General features: G+C 38.4%; 1 protein-coding gene across 3 annotated transcripts in view; it reads left to right on the top strand.

Annotated features, from left to right (window-relative positions):
- The first annotated feature begins 552 nt into the window (after positions 1 to 552).
- The window catches only part of CR2 (complement C3d receptor 2), a 32,951-nt gene continuing 14,191 nt past the window's right edge, over positions 553 to 19,312 (top strand). For 2 of the 3 annotated variants that reach the window (XM_011385743.2, XM_023526271.1), the window contains exons 1-9: positions 553 to 696; positions 13,880 to 14,269; positions 15,606 to 15,794; positions 15,880 to 15,979; positions 16,218 to 16,300; positions 16,801 to 17,208; positions 17,812 to 17,988; positions 18,068 to 18,158; positions 18,457 to 18,533. In XM_011385743.2, coding sequence (XP_011384045.1) covers positions 621 to 696; positions 13,880 to 14,269; positions 15,606 to 15,794; positions 15,880 to 15,979; positions 16,218 to 16,300; positions 16,801 to 17,208; positions 17,812 to 17,988; positions 18,068 to 18,158; positions 18,457 to 18,533 — 1,591 coding nt within the window. In that variant the 5' untranslated portion in view covers positions 553 to 620. Of the gene's footprint in view, positions 697 to 7,668; positions 7,849 to 9,177; positions 9,278 to 9,689; positions 9,776 to 10,345; positions 10,742 to 11,615; positions 11,793 to 11,874; positions 11,978 to 12,633; positions 12,720 to 13,879; positions 14,270 to 15,605; positions 15,795 to 15,879; positions 15,980 to 16,217; positions 16,301 to 16,800; positions 17,209 to 17,811; positions 17,989 to 18,067; positions 18,159 to 18,456; positions 18,534 to 19,312 lie in introns of all 3 variants that reach the window. The other variant, XM_011385744.2, reaches the window with a different exon arrangement.

Genomic DNA, 19,312 nt, shown 5'->3' with positions numbered 1-19,312 from the left:
TATATTTTTTGTATTATTCTTACCACTTTTCTGTAGGAATTATTTCAAAATAAACAGAACATAGTAGAAGTTGCTGCTGTTCCTAAGTTTCCTAGGTAAACTGTTTCTAGGTAAACTGAATCATTAAACTGTTTCTTCAAGCTGAGGGTTAAAATGAATTTAGTGATTCCAAGCCAGAATTTTTAAAAAGACTAGAAAAGGAGAAGGAAATGGATGGGAAGGATAGTTAGATCATTGTAAATTAGTAAGGGTGGTTACTATTTTGTGAAATTTTTGTTTCAGTTCTCCAGAGAGGCAAATATGGACTCACTGAGTTTGCTGCACAGTCAAAATGCTGGAAAAACCACTGCACGGAGGGCTAGAGTTTGAGCCAACGACGACTGGGTGAGTTTCTCTGCTCCCCCGCCCTTCGCTGCCTAGGCCACCCTCACCCGGACGAGCGACCCGCCCCCAGACAGTCTGCAGGTGTGCGCACAAAGCTAGCACGTGGTGCCAGACACTATTTAAGGGCCCACCTTCCCTTGCTTGCAGCTGCCTCCTGCTCCAGTCTTGTTCTTCCGGAGCTGCCGGAGGCTCGAGGGTCTCGAAACGCATCTCGCCGTTGGGGCTGCCGCCGTGGCATGGGCTCCGCGGGCCTGCTCTGGATTTCCTTGGCTCTCGTCACGCCAGGGGTCCTCGTTGAGGCGGAGCGCAAAGGTAGGGATACGTCTGGGGCAGGGATGGCCTCCGTGCCCCGATGCAAAGCAGAGTTTAAAGCGAGAAGGCGGGGACAGTGTTGGATGCTTGCCTGCCACTCGCTCGTTTGGGGGGACTCCCGCGATTTCTTGGTTCTTAATGTCCTCACTTGCGCCTCCCCGGGCTGGAACTACCAGAACTAGAGGCTGCATCACAGAGGGGCACTGTATGATCTACCTCGTGTGGCAGGTGGAGTGCTTGTCTGTCCTCTCCGGGTTCCCAGCCCCCGAGTCTCAGCAGGTGCTCCTCGCTCTCGCCCCCCGGAGGTCTGCTATAGATACGGTGGCCACGTAAACAAAAACTACCCTTGATTGGCGCAAAGACCGCAGCACGCTCCTCTAGGCACGGGAGTTTCTGCAACCTCTGAACTCGCTCCTGCCCAGTAAAAGCAGCAGATCCTCCTTCTTCCTTCCCTGAGTAAGAATAATGTCTGGTTCCCAGGCATGGTTCATTTATGTATGTACGTGTGTGTGTGTGTGTGTGTGTGTGTGTGTGTGTGTGTGTGTGTGTGTAATGAATATGTATATATGTATTTATATATGTATATAAGATATATATTTATATATTTGTATGTGTGTATCTATGTGTGTATACACATATATGTATATATGTATATATGTATGTATATATGTATATATGTATATATGTATGTATATATGTATATATGTATATATGTATGTATATATGTATATGTGTATATATATTTTTTGATGTATATAGTTGACTTGATGTGATGTTGTTAAAGAGATCTTAAACGATAAACTCCTGGAGTAATTAAGAAAAGTTGAGACGTGCATTAAAACTACAGTTGTCTTTGCGTTATTTACCTTCTGTAATGATGAGGGCTCCAGAAGGTCTCATTTGACATTTATTATAATCTTCCCCCCCCTCCTGATTGGGGTAATTTTAAAGAAATATTACAGTTCGTTAAGATTAGAGTCTCTTGCAATAAGATAGATCTAACTTTCTAATTACCTTCAGGGTACAGTGAATTCTTCGTTTATTAAGAAGTTTACTGTATGCAGACCTCAATAACTGGGTGACTTTTGGCAAGTCATTTAGCTCCCTAATCCTCAGTTTCTTCATCTGTGAAATGAAGCTAGCGATAAACTGCCTTACCACGTACTGAGCTGTCCTGAATAGCAGATGAAATTGTCAAATGACAGTTAGATGTTAGTTGTTACTACTGCATATCAATAATACTACTGCATGGACCTGTTTTTATGGAGCCAGCATTTAAGATTAACCTCTCCAGCTGGCTAAGAGAAACTGCATACATTGGTTCTATTACAACTTATTTTGTCTGCTTCCTGACTTTAACTTTCTCCTGACTCTTAATTGAATATTTCCCCAAACCATTATCTTCATCTCTCTCACGCCTACATATTAACTCCCTTTGAACAAATGCACATTCACAACTTTCTCTAACTGAATATTTGAATATTTCAGTTGAGCATTTCCCCAAACGATTACCTTCATCTGTCTCACACGCCTCTATATTAACTCCCTTTGAACAAATGCACATTCATAACTTTCTCTAACACCTCTGCAGGGTGCAGTTCCACAGTGCCTTGCATCCCTATTTCTAAATTTTCAGAGAGGCTATTATCGACTGAAAATCAAATTCTTCACCAGCCCTGCCAATTCATGAACCCCTCCAAGTATGCCAGAGCACCCCCTCCAAGTACCAGAAAAGGACCACCCTCTAGGTCACTTTACTACAAACACATGAAAGACTAGGTCTACCTGTTTGCCAGCTGTTAGAACTAATGTGCTTCTGTTGCTTGTATTATCATTCTTGCACCAAATTTTAAACCTAAGCATTATGATTACCTGGGTAACAACCTCCTCTCTTACGGGTCATTCTGGTACCAGTCTTTACCCTTTACAATAGTGAAAACCAAAATTTGATAACTATATACTTTTTTCATTCTACTCCCTTGCTCAAAAATCTAAAAGGGTTTCCTACTGTCTGTGGGATCAAAAAATAAATCAAATGTCTTCCAGCCCTTTGTAATAGGATCTCACATAAGCATGCCCCTCCAGATTCCCCATTGCTTCCCATCATGGCTGTACTGTTTGCCATCTTCCCTGACTGTCGCCCCATGGTTCTTAGCTCATAATTTGCCTATGCCCCATCCTGTATTTTGCTCCTACTGTGTACCCTCCCTAGACTGTTTCTTGGCTCTTGGCCAGTTCCTGCCCATGAATTTGCTAAAGAAATTCTTGAGGCACCTGTTTTTTTAACATAGGTTACTGGGTTCCACCTCATCCTCCAGAGATTCACAGATTTGAGCTGTGGCCCAGAAAGCTGAGGTTTAAAAAGCACTCTGGAAAATTCTAAAGCAAGTGTGTACAGTTCAAACTGCTGGGAGCACAGTCATATAGGAAGCAGATTTCCAACTTAGAGTATTTCCCCATTTTTCCTTTTGTCTATTTGTATAAACTGATTCAAATCTCCTGTACTCTTAAATTTCACTGTTGCCAAAATCATCAAATAGGAATCTCCTGGTTTTCTAATCATCTACCTCCACCCAAAATCAGATCCTTTCTCTCCTGCTTAAAACCTACCAAGGGCTTCCTATCACATTAGAACGAAATCAGTACCCTTTATCCTTGATGACAGGCCTCTGCCTCTCTCTGAAATTTTCTGTCCTCCCCGCTCATTCCCTCTGCTCCAGCCACAACGGCTTTCTTTCCATTGAACACACTCACATTTGGTTAGCCTTTGCACTCGGTGTTCCCTCTGTTGAAATTTTCTTCCTATAGATCATCCCTTGCCTGTCTCTTTCTGGGACAGATCTCAGCTCCACCGTGGCTCTTTTTTTTTTTTTTTTAATCTGAAGCAGTTGTACCCAGAGTCACTCTCTATCCCATAACCATGTTCTATTTTCCAAAGAGCACCTATCCTCATATGAAACCTTCTTGTTTGTTTATTTACTTGTGTTTGTGTCCTCACTGGAATATAAAAGTTCCAGGGGAACAAGACTTTTATCTATCTTATTGCCTAATGAATCCTAGCACTAGCATGTAACTAGTTCAATAAGAATGTTCTTTTCCTATTGTAACAATGGAAAATGTGCCCTTTCTGCTGACAAGTCAACTCCTCTTCCTATATTCATGATCACATTCCATCTCCTTATGCCTTTGCAAAGACTTTACTTGCAGATATCCCCTGCCTTGCATCCTTGCATTTAAATCTCTTGATGGATCATCCCCACCAGCCGTTAAATAAGCCCCAGACATCCTTTATTCAGGAAAGGGGACTTCTCACAACCCAAAGGAACTGCATTTTTCTGCCCTTCTTCTCATCCTTCTCAGTGAAACTTCCCATTGACTTCTTGTTCACATTTCTTTATCTCCTTAACCCACTTCTGACAGGCTTCTTTCTCCACCATCCTCATAGCTGACTTTCAACCTGGCAAATCTAATGGTCATTTTTATGTTCTTATCTTTCTCAGTCTTTCAGCAAAAGTTAAATACTTCCACCCTCTTGAAACAGTTTTATTCTTATTTTCCAAGACAGGACACTCCTACCTTTTTTTTCTGTCCTTCTCTGTTCACTCTTAGTCCTTTTTGCCCTAGCTCTAAATATTAGAGGGTTTTGGAGCTCAACACTAGACCTCTTCTGTTTGTTTCAATACCTTCTTCCTAAGAGACCTCATCCAGTCTCATAGCTTTAATTCATGTATATATGTTAATGACTCGTATTTATTATCTGTAATCCTGACCTATCCCCTGAGTGGCAAATTTAGACATCCAGCTGCCTACCTGGCATTCCCATCTGGAGGCCCAGTAAGTACGTCAAATATACCAAGTGTAAAATGGAACCAATTCTGTTCCTACAACATCCTACCCCTCCACCCCGACACACACCCTTCCCAAAAAACAAGATACAAAAACTGTTCCTTTCCCAGATTTTCCCATCTTAGTATATGATGTTACCATCAACCAAGTAGCTCAAGTCAAAAGCCTAGATGTTATTACTGAATCCTCCTATTTTCTTAGCCCCACATCCAATATAGCAAAAATGCTTGACAATTCCACTTTTAAAATACATTCCAAAATCATCCACTTCTCACTGTCTCTCTGTGGTCCAAGCCTCATTTTTTATTTTTCCCCGAACAAGTACAATAACCTCCAGACTGCACTCCCTGCTGACGAAAATAAAAATCCAGTCCACTCTCCACCTAATTGCTAGACTGTTCTTTCTGAAAAGTAAATCGGGCATGTGACTCTCCTGTTTAAACTTTCCAATGACTTCCACTCAGGATAATATGCAGACACCTTACTAAGAAGCCCTAGGATGCCTCTTGCTGAGCTGCCTAACTTGATCTCATGACATTGTTTTGATCCCTGCATTCCAGCCACACTTGCCTTCTGTTTGTCCCTAAAGCATAGCAAATCCATCCTGTTGTTAGGCCTCTGCCTAAATTGCTTTTATCCAGTACTTTGCCTGGCTGGCTCTTTCTTATCCTTCAGTCACAACTCAATGGCTCCTCTTTATAGGCTTCCTTAACTATCATAACTGAAGTGGTATGCCATCCTATCCTCTCCTCCTTCTGGCGTATTACATTTAGACACATCACTGTTTATTTTTTTAACATACCATTTATTGATTGATTGATATTTATTTATGATCTGTCTCCCTCTATTGAAATATAAATTTCATGAGCGTAAGAACCTTGTCTCTAATGTTTACTGATGCATCTCCTGTGCTTAAGACAATACCTTGGTGAATATGCATAACTGTCATTCAAAAATGATTAAATAAGGGTGGCTCCATAGTGTAGTGGTTAGCATGTCTGCTTTGCACGCAGAAGGTCCTGGGTTTGCGCCCCAGGTGGAGCCATGGACCATACCCTGGGTGCACCAGGCCCCGGGTGCACCAGGCCCCGGGTGCACCAGGCCCCTGCTGCAAGCAGCAAGCGTGTGGGAGGGGATGCCCCGCCTTCAGAGATCCAGTTTTTAAGGAGAAATGGCAACATCCATGGGTCAGGGGTGGAAGTGGGGGTGGGAGAATTAAAGAGGGGAAAAAAATGATTAAATAGCCAGGAAATCCAGTGTTAAGGCATTTGATTATAATCTCATTCTCAATAATAATTTCTCCTTCTACCTGCTTCCTGACCTTTCAGTTTTATTCTTCTTTATATTTCTTTTTCATTCATTTCAAATGAATTTCTAAGCCAATCCAGGTAAAGCTAAACGAAAGAGCTAAATGTATTCCTGTTCTCTAGAAATTGCTTTGCCTAGTTAATTTTTAACATGGTATGAGGGATGTATATGTGAATATCTTGCTATCTTCTATTTTAAACTCAGTCATTATCTACTCTCGTTTTTATTTCTGATTTTAGAAACATGTGAAGAGGGTGCAATAACCCTTAAGAAATTTCATATTACTTCATGATTCATGAACTTTTCCATTTTCTGAGATGGAAGAGAACATGATTGTTGGAAATTCTGTCCTGTGACCTGGGATTTTGGCAAATTCAATACTAATGAGAGATAGTGTCCTTTAAAGGAAAGAGAGTTCCCAAGTCTCCTTACTGCGAATTCAAATTTCCATTATTTCTCATCCAGAAAGTATTATTCTTACTTCCTATCACTTTAGAAGGTCGTGTTCTAAAGTACCATTCTGCTTTTGCTGCTTCAAGATCTCAGTTCCATCCTGGTCCACATCACTGCTCCTTATTAAATCTTGTGGACTTAAATTGGTTTTTTAGCTTCTGGAGAATTATTTGGTATTGTCTTTATTCACATTGGAGAATTGCTGGTTAAACCACTTGCTTAAGATGAATTGGCACAAGTAATGTCAAGGTTGTGAATTGGCCTTCGCTGAGGTCAAACCCTGACTTTCCCTGTACAGTTTTGCTGTTTTGCATAGGCATGCATTTGGAGACATTTGTAGGTGTTAATGGAGGGAACCGAAGGAGTAGAGGAAAGAAATAGGAGACCTACAATGAGATCTGGGTCCCAAAAGTGATGGCTTTTCTTTGATCCACTCTATACAACTTCTCCAACAGAAGTGTTGGGCTACAGAAAGGCTGGGTCTGGCTACAACCTTGGAAGCTCTGTGTTTGCCTATATCAGTTAGTCCATGTGTGTTCTTTGACATTCACCTGTACCTGTTTTAGACTTGTTTGAAAAGGTAAGAGATTTATAAATTCAATATTCAAATAAACTGCCATTAAAATTTGGGCTCTCTTTCGTACCTAGAAAAATGGCTTTTTCAAGTATATTATCAAGTGTGTGGGTGATATAGTTTCTTACCCATCTCTTGGGATAAGATTTGTTTTATTATTACTATTATTATTATTATTATTATTATTATCTTTTTAAAATTATTTTTAATCACAGGGAGCTCTCTTTAAATGACTAATTCCTCTTATCTAGTACCCATCAGAAAGTATTTACCAAGCTCTCTTTGGGGGGCATATTATTTTACTATGTTAATTGAACATAATAATGAAGAATAATAAAAAAAAACATTTTCTTATTGCTAGAGCCTAAACCTTTAATGATTAAGAGAGTGATGTTAATACATTAAAGTAATTGTAGAAAATCATACGTGTGCTGAACTTATAAGATTTCTGATGTACTTTAGTTTCCTGTGCCATCCAGAAAAGTTTTTATTATAAGGTTTTAGTTTTTATTTATGAGGTTGTAAGAAAATGGAACAACTCTAGGGTCTTTATGGAATTTTATGAAAAATAACTTTTTCTAGGTCTTCCTCTGATGTCTGTCCTAAAACGTCTGAATTTCTGGGCTTATTTTTCTGTATATGCAGCTATAGTGCAAGATATATGTTCTTTGTCCCAGAAAATATTGCCCATTTTAGGCTTACTTCTTAAAGGTCAAAGTTGCCAGAGTAATTGGCAGAGTAGAAGTTTTAGCCTCTCTTACTTTTGATATTCCTATGGTCTTTGTCTCTAGGTCAGTGTAAGTTCCTGCCAAGTTATCCTTTTGCTAAACCTAAAATTCAGAGTGATAAGTCTGAGTTTGCTGTTGGGACATCTTGGGAATATGAATGCCTTCCTGGGTATATCAAGAGGTCGTTTTTTATCAACTGCCTAGAGACCTCCAAGTGGTCAGATGCTCAGGAATACTGTAAACGTGAGTAATCTGTAATAGAGGCATCTTTGAATCTATTAGTGTATCTCTATAGGCAAACCTATTATTTTTTAAGATAAAAGACTAGCAAATCTCAAACTAAGGGGGCTCCTGGGTTCTCTGTTTTCTTTTACTCTTAAGGGTGTTGAGTATTGAGGTTAAATCATCACAGGTAGTTAACTCTGTTTACCTATAATCTCCATGAACTTGCTCTATGCTCTGTATTGTGCTAGAGTGAGGTTAAAAGTTAGTGTACAAGGAATATTAGTTTCACTTTATTCTTACCCCTTTTAATTCAAGAGATATTTTTGAGTAACTATTAGGTATGAAGCTTTAGGCTAGCTGATGGGGCTGGGGAGATTAAAAATCTGCTAGTCCCTTCCTTTGAGAAACTCCTATATTAATTGTAAAGACTGACTTTTAAACAAATACTGTACTATAATATAATTTCATTTATTCATAGAGATCAAGTTCTATGAGATCATAGAGAAGTAAATAATAAATGCTACCTAGGAGAATTAAGGAAACCTAAGCATTACAGGCAGAGGAAACAACATATTCCAAAGTATAGAAGTATGAATGAAAATGATGTCTTTTGAAATTAGAATAATTCAATATGGTTGGAAGATAAGGTGCACGCTGAGGAATAAAAGTCGATTAAGTGGTTAGGAGCTTAATTGTGACGGGCCACATATATATTTTTCCCCAATAAACAATGATAAGCCATTGTAAGTTTTTAATTGTAGGGAGTGGCATGACCACATTTATGCCTATGAAAAATAATGTGTGCAGTGGTAGATGTGCATAGATATACTGGGCCAGTGGAGACCAAAGTTAGAAAGATGAATTTTATTACTCACTGATCTAATGAGAGATTACAGCAGTGGTAAAATACCTGGTTTGGACAGGGATTTCTGGAATTAGTCACTAAAATTTGGTGACTGATTGAATGAAAGAAGGGGATAAAGAATGAGTTACAGAAAGAAAATGATGAGTGTAAGGTTTTTTTTCAAGCTACAGAACTTGATAGATGATGCTACCAACTGACAAAATATAAAAAGGGGAAATACAGATTATAAATTATGATTGACCACAGGTAATTTTTGCATATGCACTCAGAAATATAGAGAATGTGCCTTAAACAAATACTGTTCTGGAGTTAACTGATCCTTTAGAAAATAGAATTTTTGTAAATGTCAAAAAAAAAAAATTTCTTTAATAAACATAAATGGGCTAGTCAGCAAGTTCAGTCAGGTTGGGATTTGATCTAAAACACAAAAGGAACCTCAAATCCCAGGCCCAAATCCTGTTTTGTTTTGTTTTTCCTTGTAGGTAAAGCATGTGTGAGCCCTAGAGAACTCCTTTATGGCTCTGTCCACGCACCCATGGGTATCGTGTTTGGGGCAACAATTACATATTCTTGTGATAAAGGGTGAGTTGACAGGAGACATTTCCAGTATATGGGTATTAAAACAGTAGTTTCAACCAGGAACCATCAGTCTCCCAAAAGACATCTGAGTAATTGCCACCTACCCTTAAAAATAGATAAGCAAAAGGGAACCGTCCTGATCTGCTCAAGAGATTACCCACTAGAGAGGATCCCTAGAAGAGAAAGAAGCTTGGGCTACTCTTCTTCCAGTTTTAAATCTCCAATGATATCCACCAGGAGGTCAAATTTTATTTGGGTTTCGATTGTTGAATCTTTTGTATGAGTCCTTAGTCTATCACCACTACCTATCACACGTGATATTCCATTCTTTGCCATTTTTTCAGTGGACAGAGAACTAAGAATTCCTAAAATGTCCATCTAGATAGGAGATGATTCCTCATCTCTTTGTCTTTAGATATCGACTTATTGGTGACTCATCTGCTACATGCATTGTCTCAGACAATATTGTAATCTGGGATAAGGACATGCCTTTTTGTGAATGTGAGTAAAATCATGCCTTTATTGCACCCTATGTAATTCTTCTTATCCCCTTCTAGAGGGATATTGGGCATTTAATATCCCAAGAGGGATATTAGATGAGTACCCAAGAGGGTTACACTTAGTTTGGGAAGTTCTGGTCATAGGGCTGTGGTTTATCTTCTTCCACTGACTCCAATCCCACCACACTCTCCTTTGACTACTCTCCTTTGATGATAAGTTATTTCATAGTGAATAAATACTTAAAACTAATATATGCCATGAGATCATATACTGCCCACTTTATTCCATGCAAAATGTAGGCCACCTTAGGTGCCTCCTACCATAATTTATCTATACACTGGGGATGGGAACCAGATCATAGTTTTTGAGTTTTCATCAGAGCAGTTCCATATACCTGCTGACCTTGCTACTTCCTATTTAGGACCATCTTTGAGATAAGGATACACAATTTCAACAATATGGGCTAATTGTAGGCTAAATTGGAGCTTGATTTGCAAGACTCAAGACAAAATTCCCAGAAAGTATAACATTGAAATGTCTTCTCTCTTTTCCCACTTAACCCCCCAAAAGCTATTCCTTGCGAATCACCCCCAGCCATCTCCAATGGGGACTTTTACAGCAGCAGTAGTGAGTTTACCTATGGAATGGTGGTGACTTATCGGTGCCATGTTGGACAGAATGGGAAAAAGCTGTTTGACCTCGTGGGTGAGAAGTCAATATATTGCACCAGCAAAGACAATCAAGTCGGCATCTGGAGCAGCCCTCCCCCTCAGTGTATTAATTTAGTCAAATGCCCAGTTCCAAAAGTTGAAAATGGAATTATGGAATCTGGATTTAGACATTTATTTTTCTTAAATGATACTGTGATGTTTAAGTGTAAGCCTGGCTTTATCATGAAAGGAAGCAACATAGTATGGTGCCAATCAAACAATAAATGGAATCCTCCACTGCCGAGGTGCTTCAAGGGTGAGTTGGACTGGAAATTTGGGGATCTAGAAATAAAATTATACTTTTGGAGGAATAGATACATGGTAGCTAGGCAAAGAGGAGGAGAAAGATAGTATATGTAGTTGGGGATACTAGTTAAAGGATTTGAAAGTAAATTTGAAAACAAAATAAAATCTAAATGTTGAAGAGGTAAAAAATTTACCATATTTTAGAGACATTAGAAGGCTCTTCAAAAAAAAAAAGGTACATAGTTCCAGAACCAATGATTAGAGATTTTTTAAAACATACACCTGATTAAATTTTATTTAAATGAAGATAAAATAAATGCTCAATCCTATTGGCTATTTTGCATTCTCATATTGAAAAGTGTAGCCTTTATGGAATAAAGCTAGAATTAAGATTGAGTCTCTTCACCAAGTCTACCTTTCTCCCCTGCTCTTATTGAGAAATGTCTGACTTACAAAAACCTGACAACATTGGGAGCCCCTCCCACAAGGCTCGATATCTTCATTAACCTGGTTTGAGGAGCAGGAAAAATGAGGTAGATTTTAGTGGTGAAAGTATATTACAAAAGCTCAGTTCCCTTGGCGACAATATTATTGAGAGAATATCTGAGATCATTTCATTAAATGGGATGGAAAATGGTGAGTGGGTGTAGTGTTTTCTGGCAGAGATCAAGATAGGGAAAGCAGATAGTTGCATGGCTCACTGAGTCTAAAAACAGTAATGCATGTTTGCCCCACTCCACCTCCCAAAAACCTCTCTGCTTTAGACAGGCGAAATGACATGACCACGTTTATTCCACCCCTGCCAACTCCAGGTTGGCTTAGGTTGTAACGAAGAAACTTCTTACTTCAGAAATAAAAGGCCTTTGGTCCTGTTCTTTTCTCAGGGTGCCTACCACCTCCACAAATCAACCATGGTAATTATAACAAAGTGGATAAGGAATTCTTTCTAATTGGACAGGAAGTGTCCTACAGCTGTGAGTCTGGCTACACTCTCATTGGAGCTAACCCTATGCAGTGTACATCCTTGGGAACCTGGAGCCATTCAGCCCCGAAATGTGAAGGTGCCTAAAGCTATATTCCATCTTAAGGAAACTCTACTGTTTTCTGACTCTTCATGTGCCAGCTTTGCCTCTTTTTTCCTAGTGAAATCATGCGATGCCATTCCAAGGCAACTTCTCAATGGCCATGTGGTGGCTCCTTCTAATCTTCAACTAGGGGCAAAGGTTTCCTTTGTTTGTGATGAGGGGTGAGTGTGAGGGTACGGGGCTTGAACTGAGACCTCTGATTCATAGCTAAGTATTGCAAAATGTGATCTCTAAAGATAGTTAATTTTTTTCTCTCTCTGATTTTTTTTCTCTCCTTTTACCTTTATGACCAAGAATTCTGTTTCTCAGCAAATCCTATTGCTTTTTTCCAAGTGTATGTATTGTGCATGGCCAGCAAAAGCTGGGAATTGTCCTTTTCATTATTTGAAAAAGCAAAATTTGGGGTCAGAAAGTTAAGGCTTCTGTTATGGAGAATGAATAGATGATGGGGGCTTAGTAAAAAGGGTTCTTTGTGGTGAGCTTAGGGAACAAAGTCTTTGATATTTTCTTCACTAGGAACTGAGTTTTTTCCCTTCTAAATGATCAAGAGGATCTTGATATTTGGTTGCCAAATATCAAGAGAAAAGGAAGAATTTTTTAAAAGAATATGATCATAGGATTTTTTTTTTCTGTGTTTTGACCTGGTATGGAGTCATCACATATCTGAGCTAATTCACAATCTTGGACATTTTTCGTAAATCAGAAATGCTTAAAAAATAGATCCCATTAATACCACATACTTGAGAGAAGTGATTAATTCCATGCACCTGAGAATTGGTTTGTTCTGGTGATGATTTGCTATCCCTTGTTGTTTAAGGTACCGGTTAAATGGCAAATCTTCTAGTCAGTGTGTCTCAGAAGGAATGAGAGTATTCTGGAGTAATAAGTTTCCTGTCTGTGAACGTGAGTAGAAAGCAAAAATAATTAAGTATGGATCTTGCCTCTTGATTTTCGGTGTGTTCTCCTCCATTTTTCATTTATAACATCTTATTCTATGTCTACTTTGAACACATATATGCCACTCTTCTGTGTCTATTCTAGAATGTAGACCAAAACTAATTTTATTCAGTTGACTACATATTATATTGAATATTCTATCTATATTAAGATAAAGACTCTCAAAAGTTACCCCTACTGAAACTGAGTAGCACTGATGTGCCGAAAAGGTTTGAAAATATCTTCTTATGCCAAATCTGCCATTGATAAGCAACTCTTGGAGCTAAGGGTAAATCAACCAGATATTCTGAAGGTTGCCAATTTTCTCTTTTTCTGAGACTCATTCAGGAAAGTTGTGCATCTACCAGCTATAAACAATATCCTTCATGCCCATCGAGACAATTAAATAAAGGGCGTGAAGTCATTATTATGAACCTCTGATTATTTCCTGTGCTTTTTTCAAAGGGGTTCAGAATCAAAGGATGACAAATGACTGTAGTGAGGCTGCAGTATCTTTAGCAGGACAGAATGTTCTTTCACTTGTAGCCCTAGTTGTGTGTTTGAAACAGGCATCAAAAATTTTATGTGTTCCAGATATTGCACTTGCCTCTTTCAGGTACTTTTCTCTCACTGGATTTTCAATACAACCTTATGAAGTAGTTTGATTTATATTATAGGCTAGGAAACTGAGGCTTAGAGAGAGTAAAACTTGCCTAAGGTCACACGGCTATTGAATGACAGTGAGAATTAATTTCATTAGTCCACGGTGCCTCCCCTTATGTGATTAGCATGTCATTAACAATTATTTTCAGGTGCTACTTGCCTTTTGTTTTGTCATTAAAATTTATTGGACTCAGAAATATTTAATAAACTGTTTCATTGTCACTGTTTGGTCAAGATGGTGTTATAAATCCTATATTGATTTTGTTTGCTGAGGATCAAGAGAAAGGTAAGTATTTAGGAGCCTGGGAATAAGCAGGGACTATGAGTAAGAAGTAAATTATACAAATTTCTAAGACTGTTTCTGAAAAAAAATGGCATGACCTATATTTGGGCCTTTAATCTAAATTTGAATCTTTTCATTGTCATGACCAATATCACCACTTATTTCCTTTTCTATTTTTTAGAGATTTTTTGTGATCCTCCTCCTCCTATCAGAAATGGCCAGAGTAGTTATACTTCTGGCCCCGTACCTCTTAATACTTTGGTACGGTACAATTGTCCAATTGTCTTCCGCCTCATTGGAGAAAAAACTCTTCTTTGTATAAGTAAAGACCAAGTGAAAGGAATCTGGGATAAAGCCGCTCCTATATGTGAATATTACAACAGAAAGTCTTCTTGCTCTGAGCCCAAAGTACCAGGGGGACGCAAAATTAAATCGTCTGGACCACCATACAGACATGGTGATTTTGTGACATTTACCTGTAATACCAACTTCACCATGAAAGGAAACAAGTCCGTTTGGTGCCAAGCAAATAAAAAGTGGGGGCCGACACCACTACCAATTTGTGAAAGTGGTGAGTAAGAATGAAAATAAAACTGAGTTGGGAAGTTGAGGCTTGCATTTCTGTGCAGATCAAGTTTTGTTTCATTCTGAAGGAAAAACAGTGTGGATGTGGGAATGGTGGTGAGGGAGGAAGCAAAGGAAAGGGCGAGAATTATAGTTTTCCTAGTTGCTTTTTATTTCATAAGGGATATAAATGTTCATTCAACAAACATCAACAGAGCAAAGATTTTAAAGTATTATGGGAAAAAGTAACTAAATATACATAATAATTGAATGGAAGAAGTCTCACAAGGATCAGGGCCAGAGTTTGTTGGTGCTGTGCGAATTGGGTGGTTTAAAACTATACATCTAGATTAATGTTAAAATGAGAAGAAATGTGAGGTCTGTTAGCAAAAATACACTCAGTGGGTTTAAAACTCATCTATTTATAGCTGCAAATACAGTCTGGCAGAAATGATGCCCTGTTGTCTGTGTCCTCTATAAACACTTTCCGAAGGATCCACTATTTTCCCAAGTAATCTTCTAAGCAATAACATTTCAGATCAAGTGATTGAGAATACGAACTACTATAAGTTCTTAAAATTTTTTTTAATTCGATTTGGTTCTTTTTAAAATCTAAATCTGAATTTTAATTATATAATTATGGGGACTGGCTATATTTGACAAAAATTAGACCATCAATATTAGCTACTTATTTTTTAAATAAAAAACAATATCGATCAATTATAAATCAATTAACAAGGCGAATAAACTATTTTTAGAAAAATATGATTCTGTCTATAGATATATAATCATGGAGATTGAAAGATCTGAAGATATTCACAAAATAAGGTGGCCATGGAAAATAATTAATCCTTTACAAAGACTTAAATAGATCTATATGTATTGACAAGGAAAAATTTCACAGACAAATTATTAAGCACAGGAAGCAAGGCATAGAATAATATGCAAATATACATATACACACCCAATATATATGTATATATTTTCACATGTAAGATCCAAAAAAACTGTTATTAATATCTAGCAGAATAACCTCCCTAAATAATAACATGTTAGTTTGGGAACAGAGAATCAGCTTGAGGGTAGGATGAAAGTATGTGTGAAAATGGACTTTTTTGGTAACTGAAATTTTGCACAAGGCAAAGCATAAAGTGTAACTGAAAATGAAAAATAATGTGCTATTTGTGGAATAAAATGGATACAATTAAACCACACCTGTTTAAGACTAAGCTGGAAATTACTAATGACTGGTTATATAGATCATGTGACATTAATTTAGATCAAAATCAAATTGTAAAGACTAAATCATCTGATGGCCTTTTTTCTAATGTGTGTGTGTAAAGATTTCCCCCTGGAGTGTCCACCACTTCCTCTGATTCCCAATGGACGTCACACAGGAAAGAATGCTGGCCCCTTTGTCCCTGGATTGTCTGTGACTTACAGCTGTGAACCTGGTTACTTGCTTCTCGGAGAAAAGACCATTCGCTGTTTGTCTTCAGGAGACTGGAGTGCTGTCATTCCCACATGTAAAGGTACCCTAAATATACCATCAGTTTTAAGAATTTGGGCTATTCTGTTATTTGCCCTGCTTGGCTCATCTTTGGCATGTTTCCTCAGAGGCACAGTGTAAACCTCCAGGACCATTTCTCAATGGGCAGATAAAGGAGCCTCCAAGTCTTGGTGTTGGCGCAGTTGTGAACTTTTCTTGTAATGAAAGGTGAGTATCCAGAGGGCTTATTCATGAGGTTTAATTCATTTAGCTTACCTGTGCATGGTGTTACCTATGAAATTTTCTGTGTGAGGATCAATGGACACCTGAGATGAGGTTGTGAGAAGTGATGCTAATAAGAGTTGGTACACACAAATTAAGTGAATTTGTCTTGGATTTTAAGTAGAGGTTATTGTTCCCAGCACCAACTGCCTAATAGTTCTGAATGACCACCTTCTGTCTCCAGGTACCGATTAAAAGGCCAATCTTCTAGTCAGTGTGTAATTGCTGGGCAGCAGGCTTTATGGACCAAGATTCCAGTATGTGAAGGTAGGTTAGGCAACTGTGATTTGCAGCTAGTTCTTTGTCAGAGGTTCAGCAGGACACTGCATTCTCAGGTTAACTAAAAGCTTTTGATTTAGTCATTACTATACAGAGGCTTAGAGAGAAAAGATCTCTCCTAGACATCTTTAATGGATATAACTGAAGATCCTTCATTTACTTCTTTAGTGTCTGCTTACTCAATTAAAACAGTGTTCCTAGGCTTTTCTTTCTCTGAAAGCTAGGTTGACTTGCCAGCCAGGCCATGAACATAAAGGAGAACATATATTCAGTAAAAGAAATCCAAGGATCAACAGAGTAGATATATTCAGGAATTGTTTCAAATTATACTTTTTGAATTGTATTGCTGTAGCTACCATGATTGACTTATTACAAATTCAAATATCACTGACCCTGAACCTAGGAGGTGAGTGTGGTACCAAGCAAAGTCCATGGCATTCTTTATAGCACAGCTGCAATTTTGTCATTTCTCTCTGTAATTCCTCTAGAAATTCTTTGCCCACCACCTCCTCCCATTCTTAATGGAAGACATACAGGCAACCCTTCAGCAAACGTTTCATATGCAAGCACAGTCACTTACACTTGTGACCCGGACCCAGAGGAAGGAGTGAGCTTCATCCTGATTGGAGAGGACACCATCCATTGTACCGCTGACAGTCAGAAGTTTGGGATCTGGAGTGGCCCTGCCCCACGCTGTGAACTTCGTATTTCTACAATTCGATGTCCACCTCCCCAGATCCTAAGAGGCCAAATATCATCTGGGGAGAAAGATCAGTATTCCTATAACGACACTGTAGTATTTGCTTGTGTGTTTGGCTTCACCTTGAAGGGCAACAAGGAAATCCGATGTAATGCCCAAGGCAGATGGGAGCCATTGCCACCAGTCTGTGAAAAGGGTGGGTGTTCTAACACTCAGAAAAAGTGCTACTGATTCATCTTTTTGAAGAGTTAGAGGAAGGGGTTGTGGACTTAAGCAAGACTTTTTTTAGTACCTAGTCCCATCAATTCTACTAAATATGTGTAGTGAATATACATTATATAGAAGGCTTTCTTAACACTGCCCCAACCATTATTTCATTTTGTGGGAGTATCCTTGGGGAAAAACATTAGGGACCATTAAGTTGCCCACTTCTTTAGGGAAAATTAATGCTTGTTTACCTTAATAGGGCTTTCTTAAAAGGGAAGTCAGCAAAAGCCCCCACCACATGGATATATCATAATCTCCCATTAAAAGCATACAAGGTGATTTTTTTAGAAAGGAAGGGACAAGTAAGGAGATTGAGCATCAAGTGGGAACTGAACAAAATCTACAGCAGCCTAAATGCAGAAAAGAGAAAAAGATTAAGAAACGGAGCTTTAAGATTACCCAAAACTGGACTGTAAGATACATTTTATACCATACAAGTGCCGCCAGAGTAGAATTGTAGCATTAGTGGCAATTTCTTTGTTGTTTCTTCCTTTCGTTGTTATATAAGAAAACTTTTCTTCCTTTCTTTTAGCTTGCCAAGCTCCTCCTAAAATTCTCAATGGGCAAAGGGAAGATAGACACAGGACCCGCTTTGACCCTGGAACATCTATAAAATATAGCTGTGACCCTGGCTATGTGCTGGTAGGAGAAGAATCCATACATTGTACCTCTGAGGGAGTGTGGACACCCACTGCCCCCAAATGCAAAGGTGCCAGGCTTTTAATGTAGACGTTTTGTGGTTTTGAGGTTGTCTTGAGTTGATTTCTCATCCTAGTCTCTTTTCATAGTGGCAGAGTGTGAACCTATAGAAAAGCATCTCTATAGAAAACCCCAGTATCAATTTATTAGACTGGATGTTAACTCTTCTTGTGATGAAGGGTGAGTGAATGAGTGCTGGCTCAGCTTGTACTGTCTCTGGCTTATCAATGCACACTGCAGGCTCTGTGTAAGAGTTTATCTCAAAGACTCTTCCCTATTATGTGTTCATGGAAGTGTTGATCGTGCTATTTCCCATGCATGGAAACTATGTCTATGAAATGAATGGATGGTACTGATGCTGGCTACATTTTTGTTCCTATTGCTTCTTGTCCTGAAAGTTGTGAGTCTGCATTTGAGCCTATAGCTCTGTTGAGCTTACTGGTCCCCGCCTGGCAAAATGACATGACTCTGTCTCTAGGTACCGGTTAGGTGAGAGTGTTTATCAGCTGTGTCGAGGCAAGATTCCTTGGTTTATGGAGATTCGTCTTTGTAAAGGTGAGTAGTAGAAATAACGGAGAACCTGAAATAATGTGAGGTCTATGCATTTCCTGGGAGATTTCTCTTTTAGGCTATATTGTAGGAAAAAGAATATTAGGCTCTGTTCTATTAATTTTGTTAACAGTTATAGTTGTATAGTTTTGTTCTCTTTCTACTGTCACATATTTCTATTTCAAAGCATTGCAACCTTTTTTTTTTAATGTATTTAGTGTATTTAGTGGATGGTTCTCTTTTGTGATTTAGGATAACAAGATGAAGAAAGCAATGAATACATGAGCCACCATCCTTTATTGGAGTTAAAGGAAATTGGTTTGGGATCTTAACTCATATTCTTTTCTACTGCTTAATATGATCTTAGGCAATTTGCACAAATTCTCTGAAATTCTAGCCCCTCATCTGTAAAGTCAGCACAAGACTGCAGACTTCAAAGTTATTACAATTAAATGGTACTATCCCTACTCTATAGATGAGAAAATTGCCTGCCAAAAAAAGGTGAAGTGATTATGAAGTACAAATTAATAGTTACAAAATACTCACAAGAACACGAAGTACAGAATAGAAAATATAGTAGATAATATTATAATAACTATGTATAGTACCAGGTGGGTACTAGACTAATCAGGGGATCATATCATAAAATATATAAATAACCACTACGTGGTACATCTAAAACTAATACAAAATTCTATTGAATGCCAACTCTAATTGAAAAATAAAAAACAAATAAAAGAAAAACCAAAAAAAAGTAGATGCTCAATCAACAATAAATATTTATG

Source organism: Pteropus vampyrus, unplaced genomic scaffold (assembly GCF_000151845.1).
Source record: "Pteropus vampyrus isolate Shadow unplaced genomic scaffold, Pvam_2.0 Scaffold773, whole genome shotgun sequence".
NCBI classification, from domain to species: Eukaryota; Metazoa; Chordata; class Mammalia; order Chiroptera; family Pteropodidae; genus Pteropus; species Pteropus vampyrus.
The sequence above is the reverse complement of the archived record's forward strand: the minus strand, read 5'-3'. Positions and strand labels throughout refer to the sequence as shown.